Source organism: Platichthys flesus, chromosome 6 (assembly GCF_949316205.1).
Source record: "Platichthys flesus chromosome 6, fPlaFle2.1, whole genome shotgun sequence".
In the NCBI taxonomy this organism is placed as follows: domain Eukaryota; kingdom Metazoa; phylum Chordata; class Actinopteri; order Pleuronectiformes; family Pleuronectidae; genus Platichthys; species Platichthys flesus.
The window spans coordinates 3,180,999-3,208,639 of record NC_084950.1 but is presented as its reverse complement, the minus strand read 5'-3'; the positions used below and the strand labels follow the sequence as shown (position 1 = coordinate 3,208,639).

The window sequence follows — 27,641 nt, the reverse complement described above, 5'->3', positions numbered from 1 at the left end:
ATTTGAGAGAATAATTCCTACAGGTGTGTGAGTCGAGCAGACATGTGGAATACGATGACATCAGAGGACCATTTTGAGGACTGGGAATGAAAGAGGAAAACCTTTCTCCCAGTCACTCAACCATCAAACTCATTTTAATCAAGTTCCTGCTTTCAGGTAAAAAGTTTTGCTTTAAAATTCGATATAAATGTCAAATTCTTTAGGATTCAATGTGGAGAGAATAAGAAAAGTTATTGACGTTTACGTCCCCTAAAAAATAAAGAGAATTCATGTATACAACTGTCTTGAAATCTGCTTCCTGTTCCTCATCACTTATTTCAGCTCCTGCAGTTCCACAGGTGAAACATGACTCCTTGAATCTCAAGTCTAATCAATGTTGTTTTATTTCCATCCCTCCTACAGTCAGCGCCCTGGTGCAGCCTTTGAGCATTTTGTTTTGTGCGTCTCCACAGCAAAGTGTGAGTCTTTAAAGTCGGCCCTGGGTTTGATTTCTTTTTTCTTTCTGTGAAGTAAGAAGAGCTACAGCCTGCAGCCCCCGGTGCAGAGCACACGGCTCGACAGGTGGATCCAGTCGTCAGCCAGGCAGAGCGCTGTTTGTTTTCCAGCCGCACTCATCTCTCTCCGTCTCCGTCTCTCTGATCTGAGAGAATTCTGATCTGGGGCCAGAGCCAAACAACTGTTACCTGCAGCCACGTAGAATAACAAGCGGAGCGACGTGGCTTCGGGGCCAAACTGCGACTGATGGAGCATGAAATACTCTTGGCGTGTGCGTGGGGACTGTGATTCGGCCTGGACTGCATATCGGTTCCATATTGTGTGGCTCCCGTGCAGGATGCCCAGGAGGAGCCCCGGAGGATTCATACCTGGGCAAGCACCAGATAAAAACAAACTCCCCTTCAACGTCAGCCCAGAACTCATGTTGCTGCAGCGGCTGCTCGCTGCTGTCTTCTCCAAGCAAATAACAAATCCTCCTCAGTTCACACAGAGCTCATTGTTGTATTTTAAATGATAAGAAATACACCTACTACAAGTCACATCTCAACTTTACTCCTGCGGTTAAACGCCTCTTTTGTTCAGAACGAAACCAAACTGCAGGAGCTTTGTTGATGTTCCCATGATTTGGGTTTTTCGTTTTCTTCAGATGTTGTTTCACAAAAACAGCTAAAAGCAAATCGACTTTAAAAAAAATAACATTTAAATTCCAAAGCCAAATTCGGGGTCTCTGTGTGCATTAGCTAAGATATCGTACATTATGAACACATGTCACACCATCGACCTTCAAATGCAGCCTCCGAGGAATTGGCCTCCGAAGCAAAACGCGAAACTTTGCAATGGAAACAGATTTGTGGCGTAAAAATCCACTGAAGAAACTAAATGTTGCAGCAGGACATCGGCTCAATGCAGAGTGATGATGAGCCTTTAACAGCGGATTAACAGATGAAATAAATGTTCATGTTTTCATACATTGCAGATAAATTACGTGACTCACAGGAGCGTCTTCCTCTGCGACGGAAATTAAACGCCACGAACTTTCAATCTGGAGAAACTCGCTCATAGCAGAAAGTGCCCTAACGCACATTTTGTTGAATCGATTTTTTGGGGGGGGGAATCGGGAGCTTTGACGGACGCGGCTCTCGGAGACCGGAGAGGAAAATGAAGGAAAGACGAAAGGAAAGAGTTAATCAATAGGAGACTCAGCTTCCACAGAGTCGAACTACAATGATCAAAAACAACAAAAATAGATGTTTCACCGGGGCTGGTCTTGGGATATGATCTCTTGACGCTTTAGTTTCCGTGTTCATGAAGTCAATGTGATTAAATCGGTGACTTTCCTCTCTAGGAGCCGTCGGGTAGCTCCTACCGAGTGGATGTCGGGAGCTGAGGAGACGAGGACAGAGGACACGAGGCTGCTGTTTGCATCTGTTTAACTATGCATGTGTTGCGGGTCTGTTTGTACAGTGGCTGTGTGGCTCTGTATGAATTTTGTGTGAACTTCAAACAGACAGACTAATTTAAAGGCAGAGAATATGCATGAAAACAGCACAGGCAGTTTAAAGATACATTATCAAAAGGACTGTCAGGCCTCTGAACATGCAGTGAGATGGATTCACCCTCTGGCAGAGCAGAGGAGGAAGCCGTGGAAAGTCCGTGGACTCGTGGGGGGGAGAGAAAAAATTACACAAAGTTTACATCTAGTCACATCAGTCCCACTTCTTTGAGATGGTTATATCCAAAACAACAAGAGCAGCAGAGGAGCGAGCAGCACGAGGAGGTGGCGGCGCTCTGCCAGATGCTCGCCGCCTGCTCGTAGAGACTCCTGGTTGATCTCCTCCTGGGTCGAGGAGCCGCGGGAGGAGGCCGAGGAGACCGCGTAGCTGTTCCGGTCGGAGCACATGTCGTAGAGGTTTCCGGAGAACTGCATCTTTTTGGATTCCTGGCGGAGAGACTCCCAGACGGCCGCCGCTTCCTCTGGACAGCCGGCCATCGCCATGTTGGCACAGTCATGGAACTCGTCCCACGACCTGAGGAGAGACGGACAGAGTCAGTGGGTCACTCTGCTCCTTCCTATCGGACTCTAGGAGAGGAGGTTGTGTTTCATTTGTGTTTCCTTTTGTTCGTCAGCAACATTACACAAAAACTACAGATTTTATTTCTGTTATGTGGACGGGTGGGGCATCATCTGTGGATCTGATCTGGATAAACTTATCGGATCCTGAAGTCTATAGGCTTCTGTTAAATATCTCAAAAACTGCATTCACAATATGAATCAGCACCAAACGTTTACACACGTTCTTTGTTCCCTGATTGATGTGACCTGCTTGATCCTCTGGAATTGTTTTTTTTAGACTCAATTCCCCCTCGACGATTATGTTGAAAAGTAATAAATCCATTTGCTTCAACAATCTCCCAGAGACCCGTGAGCTCACCTGACTTCACTAATGCAGACGCAGCTCTGGAAATAACCAACAATGGCGCTTGAGTTCTTTCACCGAGTGAATCAAACTCCATCTTCCTGCTCCCCTCCCTTCTCTTGGTAGTTGCCATGAGACCGTTTGCAGATTTCCACCGCTCAGATCAAAGGTTTCCCTGATGTGAGAGAAACCCAAACCTCGGAAAAAGCTTCATTTATTGAAAGGAAGTGTTTTGTTGACTCGCTTGTTGCTTTATATAGACTTCAGGGAAACGGGGTTGTTTGAAACTGACAAGAGTTACAACAAGGGAAACAGACAGGGTTGACAGGAGGAAGGAAAGGTGAGGAAGACGAGACAGGAGTAATTATCTTACACAGTTAAACAAAGCATTAAACTTAGTGCAGTGTAACCTTCAAGCTCCCGATCCAAAGAGGAGCCTGACTGTAATTGGCTGCTAATTCTCCCTCTCATCACGGACTTGTCGGCTAAGTTGTCTCGGAGGAAAAAACTGGCTGAGCGTTAAATATCCGAACAGTGGGGAGGAGGAGGAGGGGGGTTAGTAGAAGCAGATCGCGCTGTTCAAGACAACCAAATGCTAACAACGCTTCAGTAAGGCACATTACAGCCGCGTAGTTAACACCACGACAAACAGGAAATGGCTTTTTCATATTCTCAACAGAGGGCGGGTGTTAGAGTCTGAACCTTCAAAAACTGTGACATTCTGGAAAAGCCTAAATATTCCCAGAACCTGAGAATAGAGAAGTCTCCAGTTTGTCATTTTGCCCGACGCCATCTTGGTATCGTAAAGCCAGAAGTGACCATATTTGGAGGAGCAGGGGGTGGAGCCTGACGGGGAGCTTGAAGTCTATTTGACTCTAAATGGGACGATCATTGACAAAATGAACTTCATCAAGACCTGAAACTAGAGACTGAGACAAACTCAAAACTCTGGCTACGTCCACAACGTCCGTTTGGAAACATCTGGTGTCGGGATAATCTGAAGAACCAGTTCCAAACTGGGGAAATACATAAAACTCTTCTGATGTCGCCTAAACCAATTAACATAATATCATTGTGTTTTTTATGTATCTCTGTCGAGTCGAGTCTCACAGCTGCAAGAACTGAAGAGTCCCTCAAACTTCTTCTCATCTCAGAGGGTTTCTCTTATCTGTGCTGTGTGACAGTCTGAGAACATCTGCTTCTGATCACGATATGCAGCACGAGCAACCGGACACAGACACACACTAACACACACACACAGACACACACTAACACACACACACAGACAAACACTAACACACACACACATCTCCCTCTGACAGATTCTAGCACAGAATTTTGTGACCGTTTCGACACAGCGAGGAACACACACACATTCTCTGTCCCACACAGACACACATACATGCAGCTCTCTCTCTCTCTCTCTGTGTGTGTTTGAGTGTGTGTGTGTGTGTTTGGCTTGTGTCCATGGATTAAACACTCCAGAGGTCCAGCTGTGACAGAGCGGCTGCTGGAGGAAGACGGCCGCTTACCAGCTGCTGAGGGAGGAGAAGTTAATGGAGGTGTGTGTGTTTGTCTGTGGTGTGTCAACATCTGGCTGTTGTCACACAATTTGGTGTGTGTGTGTGTGTGTGTGTGTGTGTGTGTGTGTGTGTATTGGAGAATCAAAACAGCGATGGTGTCATGTCAATGTTGCTGACTTTCATCTGTATTTGTATGTGTGTGCTTGCATGTACACGTGTGTGTCCATGTGTTTGTGTGTTTGAGTTTAGGTGTGCAGGTCAACATCTGTCTATTGGAATAGGAAAGTAACACAATATTGTGTGTGTGTGTGTGTGTGTGTGTGTGTGTGTGTGTGTGTGTGTGTCTGTGCTTGCATGCAGATTTGTTTGTGTGCAGGTATGGAAGTTTGTGTGTGTGGCCAGGTCAGCAGCTAATCATGAGTGTCAACATCTGGCTACTGGCAGTAATATATTAACACAACATTGACACTGATGGTGTTTCCATGTGCGTGTTCCTCGTGGAGGAAAGTGGAAGTGTGTGTCTGAGAATGAATTGTGTGTATGTGTATGATAATGATAGCGTCATGTGAAGTGTGTGTGTGTGTGTGTGTGGGGGGGGGGGGGGGGCTACTGGGCTCCAGTCACAGGTGCTGCAGAGACAGCAGAAACACAATGAGGACGCTGACAGACAACCAGCTGCCTTCCCGATCTGAACACCTCCCTGGAGTTTGTGTGTTCTGCTGTGAACGTGCTGCTGCTGACACGTGGAAACCTCCAAACCCCCGATCTGAGCTCATTGTTGACTGGAATCGAACGTACGCAGCAATGTGGCCATCTGGGTGTTGACTAAGTTTCAGGACACGTTTCTGACGTCTCGGGCAATTTTAATTTGAAGCAGGGAATATGGCGCTGGTGAAGAGAACAGAGAAACTGGGAAGGCTCATTCAGGCTGATTTAAGAAAGTGATACGCCAGATTTAAATGAGCCTGAAAACAGCCGGAGACCACAAAGAGTCTAAAGAGCAAAACGCTTCATGTTAAAGTCAGAGTTCATCCTGTTCACTGAGGATCGGTGTGAATGTGAGTTCCTGAACTTTGCTGCGAGGGGCCGCAGACGATGCAGGTTGATGTGACGGGTTTTAAAGCTGATGTATCGATGTTTGTCCGAGATGCTTTTAATAAAAGCTGACAGTGTTGTAATTGCCCCTGAGTCGTCAGCAGCAGCACCAAGCAAACAGCAGGAAACACCGCTGAGCTCTGCAAACACCGGAGAAGCACAGATAAAGGGTTCAGCTAAAAAAAAAAACATCCCAAACTTTGAACGTCCCACAGAGCAACAGAGCACCTTTAAATCCATTATCAAGAAAAAGAATACCAGCACTGGAAATCTGACAGGAGAGGGACGCCCACCAGGATCAAACCTCCCAGGGGGGGGCGGGGGGGGCATGAGTCAGAGAGCCAGCAGGGAGTGGGCGCACCTGCCCTCCAGAGCAGAGCTGTGAGGAACAGGGGCCGGAAAAGACACTGATAACAGAGAAATGTAAGAAATCACGTTTGGACACAGCGTGTGGACACTCGCCTGAAACACAAGGAAGCTTCTCTGGTTCTCTTTGAGACATAATGGGAAACAATATGTGTGCTGCAACCCCCCCCCACACTTCCCATTACCCAGAGAACAACAATCCCACTTTGAAGCGTAGTGGTGGCACCATCATGCTGTGGATGATTTCTAGCATCAAAAAGGGGAAACTGGTCAGGACGTGAATGGAAGATGGAAGATCCCCAAAACAGTCCTGAGGACTTTACAGTTTGGCTCGTGTCCCATCCACTAACATGGTGGAGGCAGAGTCAGTGACCTGCACTTCAGGCAACCACCAGGGGGCTCCACTGTATAGGAGCAGTCCTGTCGTCCATCATTACACAATCGTTGGTTTCAGTCTGACAGAGATTTGTATTTCGGCCTTGAAGCAAAACAAACTGATGCTGTAACTTAAGAAAAACCAATAAGAATACACACAACACAATGGGCTGCAAATACACACAACACACAACCCAATAGACAAATGCATCGCACACTAGAAGACACTAGGCCAGTGCCTCCCCCCCCTTCCACCAAGGATCATCTCCACATGTTGAATTGGTTCAGTGGTTTTTGATGAGTCCTGCTGAGAGACAAATGAATGAAATCTAACCTCCTTGGTCGAGGTATTAAACACAACACAACCTCATACATGAACACAATATGCAGCCTGTTGTATCGTGCGTGTGCAGCACGTGTGTGTGCTTGTGTTTGAGTGCACGTCTCGTTCTCACTTAAGCTGCAGCTCAACACCTCCTAAGACGAATGAATACTCCGTAAAAACAGTGTTTATTTCTAGGTTGTGATAAAAGGAGACGGGAGAAACACAGAGGATCACTTTGACCAGGCTTCATGGGTCAAATCGTGAGAGAGTGTGAAAACAGAGATGTTTTTATCTGAGCACGAGGGTGAAGGAAGCCTTCCTGCAGCACGTTGACCTGCCGACCTCCACGAAGGCCACTGCAGCTCAGGCAGGTTTTAATATAAAGAGCTTTGTCCACTCGACCGCAGGAATACAATGCTTTTCATTTCTTTGCTCCTTTTCAAATCATCAACAACCCTTTTTTTATTCTTCCTTTTTACTACGCCAGCCTTGGACAGAGCGGTCACGACACTCTCATGATTCTACAGGATTTATAAAAAGACCCTCATAACTGAGGCTTCAGATAAAATCACTCTAACATCCATGTTGTGTTATTTTCAGCTCTGATGTACGGAGGAGCAGAAAGGGAAAGCTGGGGATGTGAGCTGAACAATAACCAGTATATTTTAAAATCTTTTACACTTGTACATTCGATTAATATGGAGGAGAAATAACAGCACAAAGATGTAAACATATGTAGAGAGGTGAGCTCAGGTGATGGTGACGTATCTCATCTGTGAATGTAGTGATGTGATAATAAACTCCAGAGAATTCCAGAGTTCTCCAGAGACATTCCGTGGAGAGAGAACACAAATATCCGAGAGAGAGGCTCCGGACATTCTCCTGATTTTTTCAAATGCAGATGCTTATTTCCTTTTTTTTGTCGTTCCTCTGCCGGGTGCATGTGTGTATTTGTCGTTGTCATGTGGAGTTTGCGGGCAGCATGTAATTATTTCTAGATCAACGGGTCGCCCACTGAGAGACGCTGAACTGCACTGAGGTTTAAATCCGCCCTGCAGGCGCGGAGCTGAGAGGCACTTTGAATCCGGGGCGGGAATCGGAGTGTGTGTGTGTGTGTGGGGGGGGGGGGGGGTTGCAGTGGCACACAGTGGAAACATGAATGGCCTTGTCTAAATCTGTGGAGGATAAAGACATGAAGGCGAATAGAAAGGCTGCTTCGAAACAAGACGGAGGGAAAGAGAACTCAACCTTGTGCCTTAGACTTTTCGGAGCTCCAGATTGTGTCGTTTGTGTATCGTGAGGTAATTGTTGTGTTGTTTTTTTTTCAATGACAAACTGGATACGTGTTGAGTCCGTCTGTGATGATTCAGAATCTTTGATTGCGACCGTGCTCATGAGCCTCACTCTCTCTCGTCACTACAGAGTCAAACCCGTTGCTGAAGCATCTCGCTGACTCGGCTATAAAGTGAATTTATGATGAAGACGTGGGATTCCGCTGGATGACCTACTTATTAAAACACAAGTTTGAATCCGTCCCAGAACCTAGGCTCCAACTTTTAACTTGTTTTACACGAGTTTAAAAACAAAAAAAACAATCTTGACATTTAGAAAAAAGTTGTTTTACGCTCCAGAAATATCTCAATGAATATCTAAGACATGAAAACTAATCTTTTCCAGTAACACAATAAATTATCTTGTATCGTGTGGATTTCCATGAAACTTTGCTGCAGGCACCGACTTTGTTGATTCCAATAGTTCCTCCAGTGAAACAAGAGAGATCTGAACAAGAGGGAGCTGAAACTCTGTGTCACCTCTCAAGTTATTTTATATGAGCAAGTTATGAGTATGAGCTACAGTAAAATCTTCTGAAAGTTGTTCCCTAGTGTTGTTAACTGTACAATCAACCTTTAACTCTGCAGCTGTAAATATCAACACTTCAGTTTACATTCAGCCATCAAGCATAAATAAACATGTGAGTGAGATGAACTTAACGTGAAGCTCCTCCTGTTTTCTTTATCTGAACCTTTTCTCTTCACTTTAAAAGCTGCAGTAAAGGTTACTGTTTAAATTCTATTGAACCTAATTCCTCTGTGTCTCCAGTCCCACACACACACCTCCTCCTCTCTTCACCTGCTGGAGCCACAGCCACTGATCGCTGCTGCGTAATTCCTTTTGTGAATATGAGGAATAAAAGCAGCGCCGTGCTCCAGGGAGAGCGCTGACAATGGAGCAGCCTTGGCCTAGATGCAAATCGAAGAGTGCTATTCCGACTGCACTGTGTGTGTGTTTGTGTGTGTGTGTATGTGTGTTTGTGTGTGTGTGTGTGTGTGTGTGTGGATGTTCAGACGTGAGCACCATGCTACCTCCTCATTAGGTGGCTTGGATAGAAGTGGGAAAAACCATGCTCCTGAGTGAAGAGAGGGAGGGAAGAGAAAAGTGAGGGATGAAGGGGACAAAGGAGAGAGAGAGCGAGAGAGTGAGAGAGAGAGAGAGAGAGAGAGAGGGTGAGAGAGAGAGAGAAGTAGAGGGATGGAGAACAAATGAAAAACAGAAAGAAGTAAGGTGAGGATAAAGAGTGAGTGTAGATTGGAGGGAAGTGTGTGTGAACGAGTGAATTGTGTAAGTTTGTGTGTATGTGTGTGTGTATGTCTGTGTGACCAGCAGAAGGACACACACTCACACACACACTCACACACTCTGAGGTGGCTTGGTTTCAGGATTAGTAGTTTAATTGGTACCTCAAGGAATAGAAGAGATGTAACAACAGTGGAGTTGTACCATTGGTGGGCTGCAGGGCCATGGTGACACACACATAGACACACACACATGCATACACACTTGCACACACACACATTATATTTCTGTTAGGACATAGCAGTAACTTCCATTCTGCGTGAAGAGCCGAACCCAATCCCAAACCCCAACTTCCAGCAGGACCTTAGAAATGACATTAATGCCTCATTATAACCAGACTTCGGTCCCAATGAGGGACACACACACACACACACACACACACACACACACACACAGAAACAAGCTGTTATACAAAAAAAAATTCTACCTTGAGCTCTTTAACTTTGCAGAACTTTTACATGCACTAAAGAACAATAACACAAGAGTAAAGAAACAGTCTGAGAGAATCTTTCAAAATACCCGACACACCACAAGCTTTCCTGCCACTTGCGGCAAAGCTTTAGCCAAGATACAGATTAGGGGACTGAGGAGAAGCTCACAATCACACACACACACACACACACACACACACACACACAGGAGGATTCATTCAGAATAACTCCATTAGGTTTTCCTCAAGGACTCTAATGTCGTGCTTTGTAGATCTCAATGAAAATGAGTCTTGAACAAAAGGAGAATCCTCCCCTGGATCCGTGAAGTCAGTTTCACTGAGTCACACAGAGCCACAGCACCATCGGCCTGAACCATCAACTGACTGCCAGCTGCTTTTTAATGGAGCACGTTCACTGTCGCCGCCTGATCAAGTGCTCTTTAGTTAGCGAAAGCCTCATTCATAATGTAGAGAGGAGAGAGCTCCGGTCACAACTCCACAGAATGTTTCTTTAAATGACGACTCAACCCGTCGGCTCGGCGGCAGCTTCAGCTTCTCTCTCCACCTCCTCTCTGTTTCCAGTCTGCTCTGATCATCTCGGCTTCAATACCATTTGGGCGCTGTGCAAATTCCACTCGACAGAAACACTGCTCTCTGATCAGCGATCCTATTTTAACACCCTTCACACATTAACGTCTCCCTTCCCCTCGGACGAGAGGAGACGACTTCTCCAGGAAGATGGATGGCAGAGGTGTGTATAAATAGAGCGCTGAGCGGGGGTGACAGAGGGAGAGCGGGGAATGACGGATTGAGACAGGATATAGAGAGATGAAGCTGTGGGACAGAGTAAGAGAGGGGGGGAGGTGGAGGACGGGAGGGGGGGGGGATGTTCTGCATCTTTAATCAGTGTCATCAGGCCTGTGGCCAAAACAATGAGCGGCTAAAAGGAGCTGCAGAGAGAGAATACGCCAAAAGGGCCGAAGAAGAAAGACTAAGTGCTCACAGATAAAGTTAAACTGGAATAAAATCTCATTACTGTGAAGGAAAACGAACCAATATCCTCCATGTTTGATTTAAATTATATTATATATCCATCAATTTCATCCATTACCTGGACCGCTTATCCCCTGCGGGTCACAGGGGTCGCTGCAGCAAGAGGGGGGGGGGGGGGGGGGGGCAGCCTGGACTGGTTTCCAGGCATATCCACGGCCGACATTCAGAGAAAAACAACCAACGGGCAATTTAGAGTCTCCAATTAGAGCGGAGCACCAGCGGGCTGCATGGAGATGTGGGAGGAGGCCACACAGACACGGGGAGAACTCGTGGACTCCAGAAACAAAGATGGACGATCTGCAAATGGAGCCAAAATATCTTCATCTGCTGCTTTTTCAATCACACACAACACAACGTAAACACAGTGTTCAGAGGGTGGGCTTGACTATCTTGCTCAAGGGCACTTAAGAATGCAGAGCCAGGGATCGAACTACCGAGCTTAGAATAAGTGAACAACCCGTTGTACCTCCTGAGCATCCGACCCCAAATGATATGATCAGCATAAGATCTTTCTGGGGGCGGCTGCTCAGGAGCGATCGGGGGATGGAGCCGGAGCATCAAGCAAGATCGATCAGGTGTGAATTTCAGCTGTCAATCAAGACATCCCCCCCCCCCCCCCCTTGTTTATAATGGGACAAAACTAAATGAAATGACAGGAACCATCTTTAGAAAACTCAAATCTGAGTTTCTTTGACATGTACTCTGGTCCGTGTCCCATCTTTCGTGAAGCCGTCATCTTGTCTCTTTTCACAATATGTAGTTTTCACATGGAGCCCAGTGATTGGTTGATGATTGACGGATCCTTAATTGATCCAGAGGGAAATGTTGTTCTCTCGTTTCCAGTCTATGTTCTAAGCCACATTATCCAGCTGCTGGTGCGAGTTTCATATCTGAGAAAAGGGATCAGTCTTCTCATCCACAGCTTGGTAGGAAAGAGAAAATGCATGTTTCCAGACACAGTGAATGTTTTCCATGTCCACACGAGCCCTGTGTCGTGATCTGAATCATCACCGCTCGCTGGACGTGTGCAGGTTTCAGGATTCTCCTTGTTAGTGAGTTATGTCTGTGTGGCCATTGACCACGGCTGGACCTCTGGAAGAGTGACAGGTAAGACGTGCTGGGATATATCCGTCCACAGCTCAGAGTGTGTGTGTGTGTGTGTGTGTGTGTGTGTGTGTGTGTGTGTGCTTTATCGTCTGTGTCACTCTAAATTGATCATAAAGTTACTAAATGAACATCAGCTGCGTTGAAGACGACTTGAAACTACAGATTGAGACATAAACTAAAATGTTTACTGACGTTATAAGTCAAAGAGATTCAACCACAACAAGAACATATTGAGTTGCATTATGGGAAGTGTGTTTGGATTTTATAACCTGATCCATACTCGGAATTAACGTTCAGGATATCGCTGAGTCTGATGCATTGATTTCAACACGTTTTTCATTATTTCTTATATTATCTTTGACTTTTGTACACAGGTTATAAACAGACCATTAACACTGAAGCACTGGATTCTCCCTCACAACAGCAGTGAAACGCACAAAACACACAAACTGTAACTCAGGACTAACTTGTGTATAACTTTGTGATTATTTATTGTTGTTCACACGCAGTTTTGTGTACAGGTCACGAGTGTAAGTCCAGTGAGGGATTTCAGAGCCAGCACTTCGATCTGTGGTATTGTACAGATGTACAGCCTGGACGCGCTCTATTGATATCAGATATCACACCGACCGTGCTGCTGTAAAATGCTTGTCTGAACTTTTCTCTCCAGAAGCTTTGCATATTCATTTCCAGCTCGGAGACTGTGAGCCGCTTCCCTCCGGAGAGCTTCTGTCTTTGTTTTGCTAAATCCTCCGCTCCTGAAGTAACTGGGTTCTTACTAATACTGACTTAACCACCCTGTGGGGTTTACAGATGCATATTCCAATAGTGAAACTCTGCAGACTTCCTGTTTAACCCTCTCTGTGCTCGGTTTGTACATCGAGGGTGAGCAGTGGTGGAGGAAGTACTAAAACTATTACTTTAGTAAAAGTAGCACATTCACGTTTTGAGTAGAAGTAAGAAAATAATTGCTTTTAAAGATACTTCAAATGTAAAAGTACTTGCAGAGAGTTGCCTATTCACTTATACAATGGTCAACTACATCAATTACTGTGTAAACTGCGTATTCTGTCCTCAGCCCATCTCTGATGATTCATCACACACTTTGCTCTCGTGGAAGGAGGCGGAGTCTAATGTTACCCATGCACTCTGATTGGACTAACTGTCTTAATTTATTTCTTTTAAAGATATGAAACAAAGTGAATATGTAACACAGTGCATTGTGCAGTAGAAAGTACTAATGTTTGATGGTTTAAAAATAAATCTACTTGAAAAATACAGATGAAAAACCCCACTGGGTGTTCGTTGTGTGTGTTGTGTGTGTTGTGTGTGTGTGTGTGTGTGTGTGGCTGCACCGACCTGCAGATGGAGTGGATCTCGTGTGTGTCCTCGTCTTTGCGGGCGCTGTCCGTCAGACTGTCCCCCAGAGACATCAGACACTGAGCAAAACCCTTATAGATGGAGTGACACCTTCTGGCTGAGGCTGCAGTCACAGGACACGGGCTGAGCACTGGAGGAGAACACACACACACACACACACACACACACACACACACACACACACACACACAGAGAGAGAGAGAGAGAGAGAGAGAAGATGAATTGAGAGTTGATCTTGTTATGTAACGTGAACTGGGGAAATCAAGTTAAGCAGAAGAATCAGTTGACATCGTTCCTCCACAGGCGGCTGTTTCTCTTTGTGAACAGCTGCGGCTGTCGGACCAGTGAGAGACGAGCGTTCACATGAAGACAGCGTGTGTGCAGCTGCGTGGAGGCAGCGACACACAACGCCGTCTACACAGCTGCTTGTTTCACTGACAGACCCAGAGCCCGAGTATTATCCATCACACACACGGAGCTGCCGACAGCCGGGTCTCTCCTCAATCCTCTCCGCTCTCCATCATTCAGTGTTTAGAGTCGACGCTTGATCGATGGCTCACATCAAAGGTGAGACACATCACGGCTCATTGAGCGGGAGATGGAGACACAACGGAGCAACAACACACAACTCATGTTTGAATCAGCCAGGACACAGTCACACAAACAAGCTGAAACGAGAACTGATTTGAAAACCTACAAAGGGTCAAGAATTATTCCAAATCAGGGGCCATGTTAAAGGTGCCACCATTTACACAGCGGGGCAAATTATATGTCCAACATCCATGCACAACTCCTGGTGCTTTGCATAAAGAGCAATAACACGTCTCCAGTTTGATGACCAGTAGTAACTGTGGTGTGAAGCCACAGCAGCAAGGACCCGCCTACGCTCTTAACCAATCATGAGTCAGTATTTGCTGTCAATCACCAGGTTTAAATAACGTCAATTAGGTAATTATTACCAAACTAAAATGAGAATCACTTGATAAAAACCACAATAATGATATTTGAGAAAACCTCATCCAACATGTGGTTTAACGTCTCAGTTTGGTCAAGGTCCCGTCTGCTAACATGGAGGAGGCATTGTTTATGAATCTATACTGCAGCCATCCACCAGGGGGCTATCAAGAGGATCTGGCTCCACTTTTGGTGAGCGCTGACGTCGTCCATGTTTACCAGAAAACACTAACGATTAATAGCGACAGAAAATTGTCAACAATCTTGAATGAGACTCTTGCACCTGAGTCTGAAACAGAAACTCTTCAAATTACATATTTCTTTGACCAGCATGAGAAACATTAAACGCACACGACAACAAGTCGACAGGGAAATTATATCACAGCCTCACAAACCGGTTTCTTTTATTCAGGCTTTTATGATGACCCAGACAGGCTGAATAAAGGAGGTGAAGCTGGAAGCAATTCAATTAGATTACAAGGCGAGGACACAAACTATTAGATCTTTCTCAACAGCAGCAACAGATATTTATCCTGTAATTTAAGTTGAAAAAGCAAAAGAAAGACATTAATATTTTTTTTTTCTCAGCTCACTGCACAATTCAATGTGGCGTCTGAGAAACTCTGCAGAAACTCAAAGCATAAAAACAGAACCAATCATCTTCACAGTTAGCTACTGCAGTTTGCATGGCATTGTGGGTAACGTGCATGATGAAATACAGCTGTGAGGGGATAGTTCACCCAAAAATTAAACTTCACTCATTATCTATTCAACACTATGCCGAACGGGGGGGTTGAGTCAACAAAATACCTTTGGAGACTCAGGGTTAAACAGTGTATATGACTCAAACACCCCCCCCTCCTTCATCTGCATAGTGGTGAGTAGATAATTAGTGAATTTTCATTTTTGGGTGAACTATCCCTTTAAGACATAATGCAGCAGTGTGATGGGCTTCGTTCCCCATGAGGTGTACTGGTCCTGAAAGGTCAGAATTAATACTGGAAAAGAGTCCACAGTGATTCCACACACATACACACACACACACACACACACCGCATACACACACCCACACACACCGCACACACACACACACACACACACACGCACACACAAAAGCGTGAGGAAGAACTAAATGTTCTCACTACGTATAAGGGCTGTACTCAAAATGCTCCTCACAAACATATCCGTACACTCACACACACACACACACAAACACACACAGAGTCTCACAAGTCATTTACTTTGTACAAAGCTATTTACAGCGCCTCACCAAAGCCCCGAGCTCTTTATTGAGTCAAGATTTCTTCAGAGAGGTGTGTGTTTGCTTGTTGCCTTCGAAATGAAATAATAATTAACCGCCGTGCGCTCGTTCTGCAGCACGGTTTACAGACGTTTGAATTAACGGCAAAGTAAACTTTCATGGCACACGGCAGAGGAGCCGGCCTCTCGTGGGACGTGTTGGATTAGACCGATCCCGTCTCATCTGTTAAAGAACCGAGTGTAAATCAGAGGCCTGAGACTTTCAGGGGTGTCATGAAAACAGCAGCTGGAATTATTCCATCTCAGGACTCTTCTTCATCCTCTCAACACTTCTACATTTTAAAACACAAAAACACACACACACATGCACACATACACACACACACACACGAACAGACACACACCCAGTGGTTTGTGAGCTTCCTTTTTGAAGACTATAGTTGTTTTTAACCCAGTTGCTCCGACTCGAGATGTCATTCACATGATTTTTCTTCCAGTCGGAAACTATTTATCTCTGATTTTTACTGGCGGCTGTTTCCCTGTTTAAGGATGGAGGTGTTAATAAACGGCCGCCTTTTTAAATAACAAAAAATAAAGTTATATGTTTAGATTATTTGTATTAATGTTAAATTGTTTTGCTGTTCCAGACTTTTCACATGTCCCCTCTGCTTCTAAACAGTAAATAGACAGATAATAATTAACGCTTCCTTTTGAACCGAGCTCAGACTCTTTGATTCCCGACAGCGTGGATGATTCTTCCATCTCAGAGCAACATGCAGAGACTCTGTGATGATGATTGGGAAATAAAAACTAAACCCTCTGATCTCTTTTATTAGAAGAATGATCAACACACACACACACACACACACACACACACACACACTTTTCAAATATGTCCCATAATTACAAATGAACATTTCAGTCAGATTAACTAATTACTTCTTCTCTCTTTGCTGCAGAAACACTCTTACTTTTTAAAATCACATTTTCTCAATAGTTTGTTCATGTAATACTTTGTAAGAAACTTAAACAATACTTGTATACTCTAATATATGAGGTTATTTTAATATATTAACCTCATATCATTTCATCAGTGGGCAACTTTTCATTTGTGCAAGAGATCAATTAAATAGAAAGTGACTGCACACGTCCACCTCCTCTGCATGTTGACTTCCTGCTGAGTGGAAAACAGGTTCGAACCCACGCACAACCTTCTAGCTGTGAGGCGCCCCCCCCCCCCCCCCCCCCCTTCTGACGCACATGGTCAACATACTATGGTCTCCTAAAATGACTACGTCTAAGAAAAAAACAACACCTCTGCTGATTCAGACCCACAGCAGCGTTCGGTTGAAGCTGTGTTTGTGTGAAGCTGATGGATGCAAGTTTGAACTTCACTCTCCTTTCAGCTTGTTCTCATCTCCACCATCTCTCCATCCTCACTATAGGTAACTCGTTCAGCGCTGTGAGCTCGTCGCGGGCGTTTGATTCGAGGACCCAAGCAAAAGGGACCTCAGCTTTATTATCTCTGTTCCTTCATTGACCTCTGGAGAAACACAGTCAGCCGTCCTCGGGGCCCCTCCTCAGCTCGGGGCCTCGTGCTGTCCCCTTGTTGCAATAAGAGGTATAATATCACGTGGTGGATTTTGAGAGCTTATTTTAGTTTAAACTGAATAAGTTTCTATTCACTTTGCACATTTGCTCACAAACTCATCCAGTTTCTAAACCTCAGCTTTCGGGAGTGTTCCTTCTCCCAGTAGAACATCGTGCCCGGTAACACAAGCAGCCGAGCAGCGTTTCTAAAGAGCGTGCTGGTTCCCAGTGGAGCCTCATTGTGACTTGTTGACAGGCGGCTCTCCCTGCCGGTGGCCGGTGTTTCACGGAGCTGATGGTCCTCTTCACGGCTGCGACAGGCCCAGATGCATCATGTCACGATTAGTGTACAAGACGGCGGGGATGAGGCTCGTGGAGAGTGTGCGACTGTCCCAGAAGTGGTTTGTCGTGACGGGTAAAAGTCAGAGTGGAGCCGCGGCTGCAGCCTGGCAGGTGAGCAGCAGATTCTAATTGGGTGAGACACAGCATCACCACAGCTCTCCCCCCTCCTCTCCCCAGAGAGCTGCTCTTAAATATTTGATAAAACCGACGTTCTCCCACCCCCCTATTCTCTTTGCGTTGTTTTGTTTTTTTCCAGCAGGAAAACCTATTGATTTCAGGCAGGGTGGTTCACAGGCCCTGGAGATTATTGGCTTCACTCATCTCCATCAAGTTTTAATGAAGATCTTCCGGAGGAGATGGAGGAGACAAAAAATAAAAAAAGGACGTGTAGGAGAAATTGGAGTCGAGTCGGGAGATGACGGCATCGACAGAGGCAAGGAAGTGACCACGAGTGTGACACTCAATGATCGTGGGTGAGAGGTCACCGCCACACACACGCCACTTTATTTCCTGTTTTTATTTACTTTACTGTTTGTGTATCGTCTAAACAAATTAGAAACTCAGAAACTTAGGTTGTTGTATTTTATGTTTTCCTCAACTTCTAGTGTTTATGCTTAACTACGCCCTCTATGTCCCGGCTATGAAATTAAACATCTTCTCATTTCACTTAAAAGAAAAAAGGGGAATAACATTGAAAGTCAACAATTTCTAATAAAAGATGAAATCTTCTTTTAAACCAGCGCCGTCTAGCAAAAGACGAAAATATGTAATTTAAAGACGACTAACTGCTCTGCATCAAACAGTGTCTGCCATGAAGCTCTGAATGATTTACCACTATATTTAAATATGAATTATGTCTATTTCAGCCCGTTATATTGATTAAATGGAAATCAACACAATGCAGGGAACTCCCATGATGCACTGATTTGAATTTCCACGCTTCTTTGGATGAGGTCCTTTTCAGAAAAGTGCCGTGTGATTATCTCCACCAGCCACTATTCAAACTGAGATGAGTTCGGGGGGGCAGTGGGGAAATCAAGCCAGGGAGGCACATCTGCTCAATTGGCAGGAACTTGTTGTTTCCTGGTTTGGCTTGTAAACTCATTATCTGTTTGCGATGGCTGACTGAACTTCTTCCACCTCACGCTGAAGTGACCAGAGCATCCGACAGGCCACGTGGTCTGAGGCTGGTTTCACACCTGCTCCCAGTCCGGGGACATTAGACATGTTTTGTTTATGCCGATGTGAACACGGTGAAACTACTTCAGTGAAGGGGGGGGTGAAGGGGGGGTTGGTGGTGGTGGTGGTGGTGGGGGTCTCAGTCCCAAACAAAGTCAGGAGCCGTGGGTCTGTGGTGCGAATGTGGTCCGACCGTGATCCGACCAAACCATCGATGTGCTCTGCATGCTTGAGTTACCCAGCTGCTTTTCCCCAGGTGTGATTTGCATTCTGGGATGTGACGGAGCATGCAAAGCTGCAGCAGCCGACACGGCAGGAGAAGCACTCAGCCTGAGAACGAACCACTTACGAGGTTCGTTTTAGCTACACACCGTTAGCAAACTCCGAAGTCAAGGGCGGCCTCCTTCATGTGAGGAGCGATCGCTTTCTCATTTACGGAGGCTTCTTCAGATGTTGCCAAGAAATGCATTCTGCCGTTCCCAAGCCATGACGGATTCCATTGGCGTTTCCTTTTTGGGGCTAAGCCTCTTGCATCAGATGAGCTAGCTGTGCGGGAGGCAGCGGCTCTAAAGAGCTAATGATGCAAAGCTGGACAAGCTGGTGACACATGTAGGATATCCTTTGTAGACCAGATATGTCTAAGTTGCCTTCCTGGTTTACTCAGCCTACACCTTTGTAGACCATGTAGACTTCTGACACAGCTTCACCCCCCAGAGTCTTGGAGATTTGCAAGGAGCCTTGAGGCTTAAACAGCTTCTTCAGGAGCTGAAGCCTTTAGTGTGTAAGACCTTTGGCCCAGGAATCAGATTCATGAAGTCAGAGTGCTGGTGCAAGATTTCAGGAAAAGGTCAACAGACTGTTAGTAGAGTAAAGTGATGTGTGTTAATGTGTAGACACGGGTCATACCGACGTTCAGCAGAGCAAAGAGGAGGAGAAAGACACAAAGGAACAGATTGTGAAACGATAAAAAACACGATTGAATCTGTTTGTCCGAGTGCTGGAACGGCTCCAGGACGCCTCACTGAAGGGAGGATCGATGGAGGGACAACTGATCGACTGCCTCTCAAACTCCCCTGATTAATATTTGATATCTGAACTAAGACTGATCCCAAGGAGAGAGGGAGGGGGGGAGCAGCGGAGAGGTGGAGTGACGGATTGATACGGGCAGGAAGAGGAAACTCAGGGCTTTGCTCACTCGATCGCTATCGGAACGGAGATGAAGGGAATAAAAAGAGATGCAGAAGTGTGGAAAAGCATTTTTCTGAGCGGGGCACTGATGAATAGTATTTGTTTGGCAGGAGACGTTGCTCTCGCTGCACCTAATACTTTAAAACACATTAAAAAAATAAAGAAATGTTAAAGGATGACATTCCTCTACATTTCCACTCAGCACTTTGTCTTCCCTGCCCTGCCTGTGGCCCCCCCCCGAGGCCCCAGACACATCGGTTCTCAGGGAAGACGTTGAAAACAGAGTCGAACCCCGAGAGAAAAACACTGACACTGATGAAGATGTAAAATGTCACCAATGATATGTTTAGTTTGGAAATGGAAAAGGTTTCTTAGCTTTAAGACAAGGGAACTTTTTCAACTGGGACAAACATGAACAATGACAAACTGCATTTACTCTGCGTCTGTTCTGATACCCTCCTCCTCTTCCTCTTCCTCTTCCTCTTCCTCTTCCTCTTCCTCTTCCTCTTCCTCTTACATTACATTTCATTTAGCTGACGCTTTTATCCAAAGCGACTTACAATAAATGCATTCAACCCCGAGGGTACATACCAAGGACGACAAGAATCAAGAAAGTACAATTTCTTCAAAATAAAGCAAAACTACAAAGTGCTATAAGTAAGTGCCATTTAAGTGCTACTAAAGTGTTAGTTTCCAAAAGTTCTTAGTATTTTTTTTTATTTTTTTATTCAAGGTCCACTTCTTCTCATCCTCCTCTTCTTATTCCCCTCTACAGCTACTCTCACTCTTCTGGTAACTCATCTGTTCATCACACAAAAATCTCAATAAATCTCTAATTTTCAATGTTTGGATTAGATTGTAATCTCTTATTCATATGTTTTCCTAAATGCAAACTTAACCAGTTATTAGAACACACCAAACAATATCAGATTATACTAAACAAACTACCGCAAAGGAAACGTAATGCTCATATTCATATTGTTTGTGATGAAAATGTGCAAATGCTCTAATGTTCTGAAAACGCATCACTTTGGTCAAACTGTTGATTGCTGCTGCTCCTCTTTTCAGCCTCTGTCTGAAACACTTGGTTTTAACTCCCGTCTCTTTAAGGACGGTTGACGAGAGAGACCAACGCACTGTGAATTAAGAGAACATGTGCAAATAGGAAAATAAACTCGTGCAAATTACCCGACACGTTTCCAGGGGACCCAACAAAGTGAGGAACCTCCTGAAGTTCAATGCCTTGTGAAGTTATTGAAGTCTCCTGCTCGTCGGCGGTGATCCTTCATTAAGCCATTACATCTCACAGGAGGCTAAATAGTGATCAGCGCTCATTAAAGCAAATAAACCGAGAGTCACAACAAAGCAACACGACTGGACGCAGCTACACACAAATGCTCGATACAGCAACAGATGCAGATCAATACGATTCACATTGATATTCACTGTATCACTCACTGCTCTGTGATAAGTGGATTCTCTGCTCTGACAACATTTATCTTCCATAACATCAGCTGACCTCTGCTTTGCTCTCGTGGCTCTTTCAAGTTCCCTCTCTGGCCGTTAAACCCATTAACACTGTCGTCCGTCTCTACGGCCACAAGCTTCTGTAACGAGTCACATGTAAAAGGTTTGAGACGAGAACCCTTTGAGGATGAAGCAGATTAGCTGAAGCTCGTTCTCATGTTCGGACCAAAGACTGTAAATATCGATTGAGGACGTTTCCCCATTTCCTCCAATTATCCAGAGGGGAAGCGGAAGCATCCCAGTGATGGAGCCACCACAGCATCAAGGGCAGCAGGGTTCGTTTTCTGGGGACAATGATCATACACACAAATTTTAAGGTTTCACAAACTCGAAAGAGTCGAATGAATGTGCTCATAAATATCATAAAATGTAAATAAACAACAAATTAAAAACACAATAACCAGTCTGAAAAAACACGTTGACTTATTTCAGGGTTTCATGACGGAGCAAGGTTTATGACCTATACCGGAGGCAACCACCAGGGGGCGATCAATGGCCTTTGGAGTCACTTTTCGGGAAGAGTCATCTTTTTGTATAGTCTATGATAAATATCATTCAGATATAAACTTAATATTTAGATCAAATGAGCAGGAAGATGAATTTTTAAAAAGTTAGGGAAAAAGAGAAAAGAATGGGTCAAATGGACAAACTCTCAAAAGGGCTGAGTCAGGAGTAATGACAGTCCTGTGTAGCTGCTCTCAGTTGTTTAATGTGATTCCATCAAATGAGCTTGAAGGTCGATGTCGGTTTCATTTGCTGATAAGTTCTGAGATTAAAGAGCGGCTCTCTGCCTGAAGAGGCCGACTCTGGATTCTATGTTTGGTTTCATTTGAAAGGAGCGAGACGATCAAACGAGCGGCAGCGTGTTGAGGTTCACACCACCCTGCACGCACCCGGGGAATCAAACCCCTGAAACCCGCACGGGTTAATGTCGCCTGACACGAGGAAACACAACGTTTCAAATTCACTGCGTCAGCCGGCGTCACACAGCCGGCGCCACCATCTGGCGACGAGTCAACAACGACCTGGAGAACGTTGCTCGGGTGCAGAAGTTCTCTTCATTCAGTTGATTGTTGTTATGAAAGAAAATCTGATGCAAAACAACAAATAAATTGGGACGTTTTATGATTTTCAAATGAAGTTTAGGTGCTGAGAGTCGGATGTTATCAAGTTTCCCTAAAAGCACGAAAACACCAGAAGAAGTACTTCTCTATTCCACCCCCCTACTGGTGAGGGGCTGTAACTACAGGTCAAAAAAACTACCAAACACACAATATATCATTCTTTTTCTATGAGTGTGATTTTGATTAATTGATTAATTTATGTTTCTATTCCTCCTCATACAGCCTCACTTCCATGTGTATGAACCATAGTGACAGGAGGTTCAAGGTGGAGGTAACACAGCTGAGACACTGGAGATGGTTCCAGTTTGAACAACACTGTTCTCAGATCAGATGAAAACAGTCAAATAGACGTCCCCTGATGGCAGAGCTCAGAGCAGACGGACATGTGTCCCTGTGTTTCAGCCTGAAGGACACACGCTGCAGCCATGAGCTCTACAGGACTCCTGGTAGATCTCATGGTGCATCCTGATCTATTCATGAGTCTGGACGTGCAGACGCTGCCAAGATCACTGCTGACTGGACGGAAATGCTGCTGATGCCTGCTGCTGCTACACACTTCACCTGACAGACACGCACACACACACACACACACACACACAGTCCCAGGAGACCACGTTCAAATTGATTAGATCTGCGGCTATTTATCTTCAGGTGTCGATCCATCCCTGAATTATGCACATAGCCCCCCCCAACCAGCCACCTCCCACACACGCATGTGTTTTTCTCTGTGATGCTATGGAGACACTTTCACTATGGAAACTTTGGGCCTCTGAAGTGTCTCCTCACGAAAACACATGGAGGACTAACGACGGTGCTCAGGGTGACGGACCTCATCGCGTGAGAAGCAGCCTCCCACCGGGACTGTTTACATCCAGTGTGCGTGTGCCTGTGTGTGTGTGTGTGTGTGTGTGTGTGTGTGTGTGTGTGTGTGTGCTATTTATAAGTTTTCCATGCGATTCATTAAAACAAAAAGGTAAAAGATGACATGCATGCATAGAAACAGGATACACACCAAGGGGAGTGTTCATGGGACCAGAAGGGAACAACAACACTTTCTAATTAGAGCGGTCTGGGCTCAGGTGACTGGGAAACCTGCTCTACAGCACCGTTCCATTAACACCTCTGTGTGTGTGCGCTCTGTGTTCAGCCCAGAGAGAAGAGGAAAAAGAAAGAAAGAAAGAAACAGAGGCGTCCAGAGCGCGTCCTTCATCAGTGCAGGGCCTCAGGTTCCTGACTTGGAGGGAAGTGGCAGTGGATGGGTTCAGCACTTGTTAATATGAAAAATACTTAAGGGGGGGGGGGGGGGGGGGGGGGGGCGGGGGGGTTCATCTTCAACTTAATTTTCCAGTCGTTTGAAGCCTGGTTGTGAAGAGCTCCGGTTCCTCCCACACAGGGCTCCTCTTCCTCCTCCTCCTCCTCCTCAGGTGACAACTGCCGAAGTCAAAGCCACCGTTTCATCCTCATCGGGTCTAAATGTTGAGATTTTCATATAAACTCTGCTGACGTCAGCGAGGACGGGGGAGGGAGGGAGGGAGGGAGAGGGAGAGGGAGAGTAAGGGAGGGAGGGAGGGAGGGAGAGGGAGGGAGGGCGCCTGATGCCTGAACTTATATTGCAGCTTTGAACGTCCACTGAAGAGATGAGAAGCATCAGATCTGCAGCGGGGGGGTGAAAACACAGATAGACCCTGTTTTCACTTCCTGTGAGGTTGGACTGGCGCCCGCCCAGAGAACCAGAACCAACTCAGTAGATTCACACAATCTGGACGAGAACCTGGAAAATAGATCTCACCACAACTAAAATGTGAAAGCAAGTTAAATAACGTTTAACAGTTTACATAACACTGACTTTCTTTTTAAAATATAAATATATATATATGTATTTTTTGGATAGCTCTGCAAACAGCCGGCAGAATGACGTCCTCTCAATCGGGCCAGAGCCGTATTTACACCAACAAGCTGTCAGCACGGCTCTGGCAGAGTCGCTGCACGTCGAGGCGGCTCCAGCTCCGGTCTTAATATGTTTGCTGCATTAGAAAGTTGGCGGGGGGGAAAGTGTTTGATACCGACTCGGCCGACGAGCACAACTTTCCCTCTGAAGCCGAGACGAGATGAAACGAGTCTGGGAGTTTACGCAGAGCTTTTAAGTTTGATCAGCCGTGTGATCAGTGATTAAATTGGCTTTAATAGCAGGGAGGTCTGAGCGTGTGTCCTCTGGTTTGATGCTAATTGGCAAAATTGGAGCTAGTAGCTATATTTTGCATCAGTCTGCCCCCCCCCCCCCCTCCGCCCCCTTCACCGCAGGGCAACGACTCGTGAAGGAAAAGTATTTGAAAGAAAAACGTCTTTTTATTCTTCATATCTGACCCTGAAGGAGTTCTCTGCCTTTTGTCCACCTCTGGAGGAGCTGAAGGTAAAGGACGAATTAGAAGGTATTGGAAACGCGGGGGGGGGGGGGCCCTGCTGGGCGGCGACTTGCACTGGATGAATATTCATCGAAACGCTGCACGTCTGAGGTCACAGCGGGGGGGTTCATCCAGAGAACAGCCAGAACACACAGGCTACATTCATCCTCCTGTGATACATGGCTCTGTTCTCCTCATGGGACGGTTAAATCCTTTACACCTCCAGCGTCAGGGCAAACATCAAGTGCTGACTCAGCAGAACTCGGCTGCACAGGCTCGTTCTGAGCGCCAAGCGAGATTAGGGTTTCGACCCCTGTGAACATTACAGGACAGATTAACGAGAAATGATTTCTGCCAATTCCATCGAGGATAAAGGACTTTGCACACGTGTGTGTTCCACATCAGCTGTTGACGTCACATTTTGAAGCAGCAGAAGAAGAAGAAGAGCAACAGTTTCCTCCTCTCTCCAGTCTGATAGGATAAGGTTATTGATCTATTTAAAATACTTATATCTTATTTTGGTCTTTAAAAAGGATGTGAAGTCACCGATATGATCAAGAAACAGACTCTGGATTAAGAAAATGGAAGAAACAAATGTTTAAATCCAACGGGAGCTGTATTCTTGATTCCAGCTGTTTTCTCTCTGTTCAGTGGAAATCCTGAAACATGTCGTGATGCATTTTAAACTCATGAACCAGTTTGGTACCAACTTAGTTCATCTTTCTTTCTTTTCATCAAATATAAAGCACAGAATCATTGTTGCTTGATTTTTAATCCATCTTTCTTTCCTGAGCCGTGATTATTTTCCCCCTTTCAAGTTATTTATCAAATCGTGTAAACGGCACATCCAAATTTCCCTCTGAATTATTTGACATTTTGATCAGCTTATCCGGGTCCACATTGATTTGCATATGTCAACAGAAATAAAGTCAAGGTGAAGTTACGGCAAATAAAAAAACATAAATGAAGACGAGCATTTACCACTTTGTGCTCACTAATAACCCTTTGCTGTGGCTTCACTCAACAGACCATGTCAGCAGAACGTCCAGCCGCTCCACTCGGGGAGCCGTCTGCTCCACAGCCACAGATCCTGAGAAAATCAATGTGACTCCAGCACCAGGTAAACAAGCTGCTACAGTGCAAACAGCAGCAAACAGCAGCAAACAAGGGCGTCACCTGTCTGAGAGGCGAGCACCAAACCAACAGCTGCTGGACCACTGCTGCAAATGCTGAAAGAATATGGAATTTACTATTCGGCTCAAAAAATACACTCTTCAAAAGCAATTGCAGATTTGACTAACTGTCTCCCACTGGGTCCCAGTAACATTTATCCCACTCTCTCTGTCAGTTGCATCTCATCTGGTGTTCAGACGCAGTGGGTTGATGACTGCACTCGACTGAGAGGCTGTCTGCTCCAGACTCGTCCTACAAGCTGACAGGTGCAGCTCCCTGGAAACCAACTGAAGCTCCACTGGAAACCAACTGAAGCTCCACTGGAAACCAACTGAAGCTCCACTGAAAACCCACTGAAGCTCCACTGGAAACCAACTGAAGCTCCACTGGAAACCCACTGAAGCTCCACTGGAAACCCACTGAAGCTCCACTGGAAACCAACTGAAGCTCCACTGGAAACCAACTGAAGCTCCACTGGAAACCAACTGAAGCTCCACTGGAAACCAACTGAAGCTCCACTGGAAACCAACTGAAGCTCCACTGGAAACCAACTGAAGCTCCACTGGAAACCAACTGAAGCTCCACTGGAAACCAACTGAAGCTCCACTGGAAACCAACTGAAGCTCCACTGGAAACCAACTGAAGCTCCACTGGAAACCAACTGAAGCTCCACTGGAAACCAACTGAAACGTGCACCAGCTCCTTCTGTGCAGATGTGGAGAGAATAAGTCTGATCGGTGCACGACCTCAGACAGAAACACACCAGAGGAACGTGGAGCATCACAGAGCTCCACGTGACTAACTCTAGATAAAAGATTTAGATTTGATGTTTCCTATTTTTATTTTATTCATCTACTTGAGTGAGAAAGTGAGAGAGTGAGAGAGTGAGAGAGTGAGAGAGTGAGAGAGAGAGTCAGCCGACCTGATTTCGTCAGGGCTCAGACTGAACTGTTCCGAGATATGTTTGAGTTCTTCCTCCACCACTGTTTAAGAGTTAGAACAGAACATTTTAAAGTTTTGAAAAGAATAAAACTCAGTAAATCACTGTGGAATCAGACGACACCACGTGTGGCCCCCTGGTTCTGTCTGTTCCAGTGGAGAACCAGCAGACGGCTGGTATAGTATGAAAAGGAGAAGATACCTGAACTGAGTTTGAAAACCGATGCATTACATGGACTAACTTGAGAGAAGCTTTAAACCAAAGCGACTCACATCACAACGAGGCTCAACACTAAAGCCCCGGTGGTTCGAGACCTTAAAGAAATCCCAGAGAGGCCGATTTAAGATTTCATGTCCTACAGGACGACCCCGACCTTGACCAACAGAATGTGACTGTCGTTCGTCCTTGAATCCAAATGATCGTTTGGACCAAATTTGAAAAGATCTTGAGATATCGTGATCACAAGAGTGAGACGGACACTTCTAAATGCTTCAGAACACAGAGTCATAAGAAGAACTCATTAACTTCCAATGGAGCAGTTTCTCAGCGTCTCTTGAAGACTTCACTAAAAACGCTTTCTGGTCCCTTTCACAGAGGAAAAGTGAAATGGCCGTTTCTCTAAACGCAGGGCTGCCGGTCTCCGAGCCACTAACACCGACATGACGCTGCATCCTCCCGGCGACAGCCTCCAAACTCCCGGCTCTTCACTCCGAGCTGCTCTGGGCTCACCGGGCAGATCCCCTGTGCCGAGGTCGTCTCCAT

The 27,641-nt window shown here is 45.6% G+C and overlaps 1 protein-coding gene across 1 annotated transcript; it reads right to left on the bottom strand.

The window, feature by feature from the left end:
* Window positions 1-1,759: 1,759 nt before the first annotated feature.
* On the bottom strand, window positions 1,760-27,641 carry nrn1la (neuritin 1-like a). The gene is made up of 3 exons (XM_062389654.1): window positions 27,539-27,641; window positions 13,180-13,330; window positions 1,760-2,522 (listed from the first exon to the last, which is right to left on the bottom strand). The coding sequence occupies exons 1-3, from the start codon at window positions 27,639-27,641 to the stop codon at window positions 2,225-2,227; spliced, it is 552 nt and encodes a 183-aa protein (XP_062245638.1). The 3' UTR covers window positions 1,760-2,224.

What these genes read in the sequence shown, in the direction of transcription:
- nrn1la (XM_062389654.1), bottom strand. Translation starts at nt 27,641, where the DNA reads ATGGAGACGACCTCGGCACAGGGGATCTGCCCGGTGAGCCCAGAGCAG. An exon ending in CCGGGAGGATGCAGCGTCAT is followed by an intron (nt 13,331 to 27,538) that starts GTCGGTGTTAGT and finishes GTTCTCCTCCAG; the next exon opens with TGCTCAGCCCGTGTCCTGTG. An exon ending in GAGATCCACTCCATCTGCAG is followed by an intron (nt 2,523 to 13,179) that starts GTCGGTGCAGCC and finishes GTCTCTCCTCAG; the next exon opens with GTCGTGGGACGAGTTCCATG.